Source organism: Macrotis lagotis, chromosome 2, assembly GCF_037893015.1.
Source record: "Macrotis lagotis isolate mMagLag1 chromosome 2, bilby.v1.9.chrom.fasta, whole genome shotgun sequence".
In the NCBI taxonomy this organism is placed as follows: Eukaryota; Metazoa; Chordata; class Mammalia; order Peramelemorphia; family Peramelidae; genus Macrotis; species Macrotis lagotis.
In genome coordinates, this window is record NC_133659.1 from 247,684,106 (window position 1) to 247,692,361 (window position 8,256).

The 8,256-nt window shown below is 36.0% G+C and overlaps 1 protein-coding gene and 1 pseudogene across 2 annotated transcripts; both read right to left on the reverse strand.

Annotated features, from left to right (window-relative positions):
* Positions 1–1,062: 1,062 nt before the first annotated feature.
* On the reverse strand, positions 1,063–1,775 carry LOC141512163 (vesicle-associated membrane protein-associated protein A pseudogene; annotated as a pseudogene).
* A 966-nt stretch (positions 1,776–2,741) lies between these two features.
* LOC141511575 (olfactory receptor 6C2-like) lies at positions 2,742–7,312 on the reverse strand. Of its 2 annotated transcripts, XM_074220713.1 has the most exons (2): positions 7,283–7,312; positions 2,742–3,680 (listed from the first exon to the last, which is right to left on the reverse strand). In XM_074220713.1, exons 1-2 carry the CDS (start codon positions 7,310–7,312, stop codon positions 2,742–2,744), a joined length of 969 nt encoding a protein of 322 aa, XP_074076814.1. The 2 variants fall into 2 exon arrangements, with proteins under 2 accessions (XP_074076814.1, XP_074076815.1); XM_074220714.1 differs by lacking the exon at positions 7,283–7,312 and having other exon boundaries at positions 2,742–3,695.
* Positions 7,313–8,256: the final 944 nt, after the last annotated feature.

The following is an 8,256-nucleotide window of genomic DNA, read 5'->3' on the forward strand; positions in this document are numbered from 1 at the left end:
TAGTTTTAGGGTTTCTCTTGATAGGTAGACTCACAACTATTTTATGTTGTCTGCAGAACTTTAATTGGAATTTCCCTTTCTATATCTTGCTGCTATGCTTTATTAGAATATATATATATATGTAGGGGCAGCTAGGTGGCACAGTGGATAAAGCACCGGCCCTGGAGTCAGGAATACCTGGGTTCAAATCCAGTCTCAGACACTTAATAATTACCTAGCTGTGTGGTCTTGGGCAAGCCACTTACCCCCGTTTGCCTTGCAAAAAGAAAAACCTAAAAAAAGAATATATATATATATATATATATATATATATATATATATATATATATATATATATGTATGAAGTCTGATGAGGGCTTATTTTAAATCCTGCCATTTTGAGTGCAGAAAGAATGCTTTACTAATCTTAAATTATTATACGCAAGAATTCTTAGATATCCCCTTCTAATGATACAAGAGACTCAAACAGACTACCCAGCAAGAATTTAACAGTTTTTATGTTAAATACCATGGGATAGGATTGCAAGGATGAAGACCCGAGTCAACAACTGCCTCATAAGGGATTAAAAAAAATTCTGCCATGATATTAGTAAAGGTAAAGGAGAAAATTTACACTGTAAGGGGCACCATTTCCCCACAGAATACCTCTTGGCATATTCCTGAATGAGTGGGATTGACAATCTAAATAAATGATATTTCAAGAGCTAACAGCAACAGATAAAATTTAAAGGGATTTTTAAAATAACATTTACAAGACTCCGAACAATTCTTGAACTTTTATTAAGATCACAAAGAAAGAACAATTCTTTATTTATGAATTTCTTAGTCTGAATTTGCAACCAACACCTACTGTTGATGATCTGAAAATATTCAATTTGTCCAGTAGCCAAAGTTTGTTTTTATTGTGTTTTTTAACCATGAGAGATCACTAAAGGCAAAGCCTATTATGATGCTGTACACAAAAAATGGTCACTGTGTGCCATGCTACCAATGAAATGGTGGGTAAAGAAATGTTTTTCTGGTCAAGAAAAAAAAAGGAAACAGCACTCTGCATACTTCCCTCTACAAGATGAATTTCCCTAGAAAGAATACAATGGCAATGACTGCAATTACATCGAGGAATGAAGATAAAGAACTGGTGACATTGTCTCTGAAAGGCATGGCTAAGCTTGATCCAGATTTATCCACATGTGCTACCTTTCTGAGCCTTAAAACCTCATGTCTCAGGTGTCAAATTTCTTCTGACAATTTCGTCATTCCTCTCCAAAGTCTTTCACACTCTTCCACTAGTTTTCTTGTTTCATTAAGTGAAACACTCTGCAGTTTTGGCAGGGGTCCATCTTATTTAGATGCATTCAGTGGAAGAGTTTTGTTGGCTCCATGTCAATCAATTTAATCATTTTCACTGGGCATTTCAAATAGATATCTCAATTTGGAATGTATCAGTTCATCAGGCTTTGCTCCTTTCCACACAAACTTATCTGAAGTGTTTGATGGGGCAAAAATCGTCTGTACCATAAACTTATGTTTACTCTTCTCATTTGGATCATAGACTAAAGGCTGCAGCATTACTGAAACAGTTATTGTTTCGGAGCCCAAATCAGTAACTCCACGGCTTTTGTCTTCACTCTGTTCACACTTTCTTAATTTGATGGATTTCGAAGATTAAGATTTGCAGTGACTACATCTGTGAAGGGGCCTTTAAATTTGAGGTCTGTGGGCAGGTAGAGGAGTAGGATCTGCTCCTGCTTTGCCAGGGCCCCAGTGCCAGTGGGTCAGGCTGTCTGAAGACCAGTTGCCTACTGCCCCTCTGCTAGCAACAGACTCAACCCCACACCAGCCATGGCAGCCACACGCACTGCCATCCTTACTGCACCATGCAATAAGCCCCGCCTGCTAAATCCTGCCTCTTTGATCAAGTTGTTAGTAGTTTTTCAATTTATTTTCGAGGGTTCTCTAAGTATAGCATCATCATATCTACAAAGAGTGAGAGTTTTGTTTCCACATTGCCTTTTCTAATTCCTTAAACTACTTTTTCTTCTCTTATTGTGGAAAATAACATTTCTGGGGCAGCTAGATGGCACAGTGGATAGAGCACTGGCCCTGGAGTCAGGAGTTCCTGAGTTCAAATACGACCTCAGATACTTAATAATTACCTAGTTGTGTGGCCTTGTGCAAGCCACTTAACCCCATTGCCTTCCAAAAAAAAGAAAATAAAATTTCTAATGAGATATTCAATTATAGTGGTGATAATGTGCAACCTTGTTGCATCTCTCATCTTACTGGGAAAGCCTCTCCCTACCTTATCACCCTTAAAGTGAATGGCCGATGGTGGGATTGAGCTGCTTGAAACATCTTTTTATTTTAAGAAATGCTTCACTAATTCTTAGCTTTTTTTTATTATTATTTTTAATGGGAATTGCTGCTGTATTTGGTCAAAAAGCTTTTCTGTATTTATTGAAATAATCATAAATAATCATTATGTGGCTTTTACTATTGATATGATTGAAAGTTTTTTTTAATTGAAGCAACCTCCCAATTCTGGTATAATTCCCACCTGAATATAATTTATAATCTTTATGATATATTGCTATTTCTATCCACAGAGAGCATTAAAGGCAAAGCCTAGTCATTATGGAAAACGATATTTAATTGTAAATCTCTGTTTTAGCTCTTCATGGTTGAAGTGTCATCCCATTTCTGTGTCCTTAAAGGAGTTTGGTAGGATTCTCCATAGTCACTTATACCTTTGAAATCAATGAAATCCTCTTGAATCTATCTTTAAAAGCTTGTATCACTTGTTTATTTCTTAAAGTGTAAATAAAGGGATTCATAACTGGTGCCACTGAGGTTGCGAGTAGGATTACAATCTTATTTGAAGTCACCCTTTCTTTTGCAGAAGGTTTGATATAGATGAAGATACAGCTGCCATAAGTCATGGAGACCACAATCATGTGGGAGGAACAAGTAGAAAAAGCTTTTTTCCTTTGCTCAGCTGAGGGGAATCTCAGAATTGTTCTGACAATAGAGGCATAAGATAGAACCACTAATACTAAAGTGCTGAGAAGTGTGATTGCTGCAGAGGCTAAAATCATTTTTTCGATGAACTCTGTATCAGAGCAAGTGATCTCTAGCATTGGTGCTGCATCACAGGCAAAATGGTCAATGATATTGGAGTCACAGAATTCTAACTGAAGACCCACACTAAATGGTGGGAGTATTATCATTAAACCAGAGAGCCAACAGCCCAAGATGAGTTGGTTACAGACTCGGTTGTTCATGATTGTTGCATAATGCAGGGGTTTGCAGATGGCTACATAGCGGTCATAAGACATGGTAGCCAAGAGGAAAAATTCTGAGGCCCCAAATAAGAAACCAAAAAATAATTGAGTGAAACATGCATCATAGGATACAGTGTAGTTTCCAGTTGACAAATGGTAGAGGAATCCAGGAACAGAAGCAGTTGTGAATAACAATTCTAAGAAGGAAAAGTTCCTAAGGAAAAAATACATAGGTGTTTTAAGGTGAGAATCCACCAAAGTAAGTGTGATGATTATTAAGTTCCCAGTTATACTTAGCATGTAGCTCAGAAATAGAAAGATCAAAAACAGAAGTTGCAGCTGTGGGTCATCTGTTAATCCATGAAGAATAAATAAAGTTATTGCTGTATGGTTGCTCATCTCTGAGATCTCTCTTTTGATGAACCTGAGAGAGAGAGAGAGAGAGAGAGAGAGAGAGAGAGAGAGAGAGAGAGAGAGAGAGAGAGACTGAAGCTGAAAAGGACCATCAGAATTTAGCAAGGCTATTGGAATGTTCAGAAGTCACTCATGGGGTTTTTCACTGGCTAAAGAAATATATGCCAATAATTTATTTTCCTCAAAGAGTTTGAACTATGTTCCAACTATTGAGCATAGAATTTCCTTTTTTTAGTTTTTTTACATTTTTGAATATTATTTTATTTATCTTTCCAATTGCATGCAAATATAATTTTCCAGCATTCATTTTTCTGTAAGCTTTTGATTTCTACGTCTTCTTCCCCCTTCCTTTCCCTCTCCCCTCTTCATGACCTTCAGGAATCTGATACAGTTTATTCCTGTACAATTGTGATTAATAAATTGCAACTTTAGTCATATTATAAAAGTACAATCAGAATGAAATAAGCAAAATATTTTCATAAAGACATTTGTCCCACCTTATTTACCCCCAGTTCCTTGCCTCCCTACCTTATTCCTTCCAAATCAATGTTAATTTATCTTTTCTAATTGCCATTTGTTCCAAATTTTATTGGGAGTGAAAAAAATACTTTCTTCTGAACAACAGCAAGGTCATTTCATCTACTCATAAAGTTGAAAACCTTTAATCCTCAAACCCTTTTGTTTGGGTCTCATTTCTAGTTACTTGATTTATTTTGATTGAGAGCCAACCTTTCTTCATGCTTCTTTCTTTCCTTAGAAGCAATTGGTGCTCAATGAATAGGGACCTGTCCTCAGAGTCAGAAGGTGCTAAGTTAAATACAACTTCAGATTCAAATTCAACTGCAGGTTCTTATCTCCTGTATGACCCTGAACTCTATTTACTTGACAAAAGGATCCACTTTGGAAAGAAATGCCAAGTTATTCTATATTTTTACAAGGAAAGCCCTATTGATGGTATGATCAATTAGGTCCTGCAGAGTTGGATAAGAATGAACATCAATTCTTTTACCATGACTCATCAGCTGCCTTCTTCTGTACTTCCTCAATCTTCTCTGATTTTTTTAATCTATAAGACTTTTTAAAGAACAGATGGGAATATTTAATTTGAAAAATTATAATTAAAAATGCTTACATTAGAGATTTAAGGGGGTCTCTCTTCCCTCACTAAGCAGTCTCCTTATGCTTTACTCCAGTTTCTAATGCTTTTTCCACTTTTCCCCTCTCTAGATAAAACCTCTACTTCACTCTGACATTGGACTCCTTAATTAGTTACTTCTTTATATAATGTCATAAAAGTAAATCTAATAAAGGAATATATACATGATAAAAGCTGGTAATAACCTTTTCCAAAGAATAATTTAAATGTTAGAAGGTATTAATCATTATTTTTATTGTTTAGAAGTAGTATTGCAGTTTTTGGAAGTAAAAAAAAAACACCAAGAAGTCAGCTATCTACTTTGCTTTAGCATATTGAGCTGAGTAAGGAATATTGTCTAATTGGAATTTCTTCCCTGCTGTCTCTTTTCTAATGTTAAAAATTTCTCAGTACAAAGATAGAGGCCACATTCACATACAGGACAGGAAGTATAAATCCTTGTGCCTTTAGTTCAGTAGTGCAGGGAGGTTGAGGTGAATTATTTCTGTAAATGTTATGGATATTGGAGACTTAAATATAGATTTCTCTTCTTTCTTTTCTTAGAGATGGCAGCTTGTGTCTAATGACAGAAAGCCTAATGGAGCTCCCTGTAGGTCAGGATCCTTGTTCTGATAATTTTATATTCTAAACTCATTTTAGACTAGGGACAAGTCATTTTCTCCATCACATAGATAAGTTGCCTATGATATCTCAGGGTTTAAAGGAACATTGCAATGAGAAGTAACCATAGTCAAGGATCACCTTTTGTCATTGCTCCTTGGCATCTTTATAGATGCCATCTCTGACTGCCTGCTCTGTCCTTGTGATTCTAAGATCAAAGGACAAGCAATTGCACTGGCTTTGAGCAGGTTCTGGTCATGATTTTTTCTTACTAATTACAAGTTAATTCTATTTAGCAACTACACAAATGTTTCCCATCTGCATTCAATTTTCCTCCATCCTCCCCCTAGATTAGATTTCTCTAGGGAAACTCATTTATTTGTAGGAATGAATTTTTCTTGGCTTTCGTAAAACATTCTGCAAAAAGACCATCCTAATTCCTCCTAAATTTTCTGTTTTATGTCCTTATAATCACATGTACCGATAGACTGAAGAGACACAATAACAAGAAAAAGACAAAATCAATAGTGAAAAGTGATGCCTCTGTCCTAATAATAATTCCTCCTAAATCTTGAGGAATTTGGCTTCTGCATCCCAACTAAGATTAGAAACGACCAGTTCACAGTGTGGAATACAGTCTTGCAGACATGATCACTGGCATAGAACAATGAAATAGGTTTCTTGCATTCTTGATTATTGGAGAGACAATTTCTCATTTGCATTGGTTTTAGGGAAAAAAATGCATAGTGAATAGGATCTTGAGCCAGAATTACGATTTAGTAGAGACTTGTCTCTAAGCTGGTTTTCCTGACAAACTCCCTCTTCTGAGAGAGTTTGGGCTGACTAGTCCATTTTAAACATTTTTTTCTTCACTGGGAAGCATTACCTTTCTTTCATCTTCAAATAGTGTTCACTTTCTCTTAGTTACTTTTACTCCGAGCTCTGAAAATGTTCTTTTTATCTGTTAAATGACTTAGGATTGCTTTCACTTTTAGAAAGTAAACTTTCATTGGAAGGAAATACTTTTAATGGAAAAAGCTCCAGAAAAATATAGTATATTTGGTAGTAAAAGAGAAAGCTCCCTGAACCCCTGGGATCTCTTAGGCAATTCATCAATGTATGAAGCTCTAAACCTGACCTCTCTTTCATCAAAGGGCAGAAGTAAATCTTCATGCAATCCTTAAGAATATCTATGAAATAAAAATTGAATTTCCTTCTGGAATATCAGTAGTACTTGAAATGTTTTTAAAACAGACTTTTTGTTTCTTTTTTCCTCCATGGAGTTGGGTAATAACCTGTGAAATGGTACAAGAATGGAAATTCAGGAGTGTGCCATGATTCTTATGGTTTGGGTCTTTCTCAGATAATTTGGTTTTCTACTCTCTTCTTAGGCAGAATGGCCTCATCAGTACCATTGCTGCTGGCATTGTGATTGGTCACTGAACTAGTTAGGCATCACTTTTCACTAATGGTTTTGTCTTTTTCTTCTTGTGTCTCTTCAGTCTATTTGTATGTGTGATTATAAGGACAGAGGGCATAAAATTACCCTTTGTTTGAGCTGGGATCTAGTAATTATTGATTTTCTTTTCTTTTCTAGGAGACAATAAAGATAAAGTGACTTACCCATTATCATACCTCTAAGTTATGTATCTGGGTCTGGATTCCATCTCAGATCCTTTTGACTCCAGGGCCTGTGCTCTGTCTACTGTGCCAGACAATTATTTTCCAATAATAATAATTAATGATATTCAGTAGCTAAATAAATATTTCCCCCCCTTGAACTTTAGTTAATTTTTTCCATTCTGCAATATAATAGACTTCCTCAGGAGACTCCATTTAACTGTAGGCATAGGATTTGCATGATTGTTGTACCATCTTATGTACCAAAACCCAGAGGACTTTTCTCCATGAGCTTGGAGAATTAGAGCTTCACTCTGGGAACTAAAATAGTTTGGGTCAGTTCTAGCTATGGCCTTTGTCACTAATGCAGTTTCCAGTGTTAAAAACACTCATAATTTAGGTGCTCTGACCTACATTGACTAAAGCCATAATTAGATGAAAAATAAATTATCCCTCTCCATCACCAGTAATTCAAAGGAAGAGGATATAAGACCTCTATCCCACAACTGTAGCCTACAAAATAATTATCTCTAGAACTGCCTATTTCATATTCCTACAAACCCCATCTCCAGGAGCCTAGTGACTTCACACTGCCCACTATGGACCCTACTCTACTTTCCCTCTCTGGGTGGTGAATGTCACCTTCAATGTTATACCTTCCTACTATCCCTTGCTTCTTTCTCTCTGAGCTCTTTTACAAGTAGCTTTTTTTTTACAAGTAGTTCTTTTACAAGAGCTCTTTTACAAATAGGCTAAAAAGAATTGTCTTAGGCAATTCTTTTGGGCAATCAGCATATTATTTAATGTTTTAAGTCTCTCAGGGATGCTTATTTATTAAATGAGGAAGTTTATTCATTCAAAGGAATTATCTCCAGGCCTTAAATTTCATGACGTTTGCAGTCTGAGAGTGAGGAGGTAGCTTTTTGTGAGTGGCTTTCTTGCACCTTACAAATTGCCAAAGCAGTATGTGATCCATTTAGGTATGAAACTATTCTCACCAAAGTGTACATGTCAAGGGTCGTGTGATGCAGAATAAAAGTAAAATCTCAGAAATGACAATTCATTTTCTGCTGTAAATATATATTTAATTAATAAATTTCCTTCCTTTCTCTCTCTCTCTCTCTCTCTCTCTCTCTCTCTCTCTCTCTCTCTCGTTCTTGATTTCTGTCCCACTGCAAAAAAAAA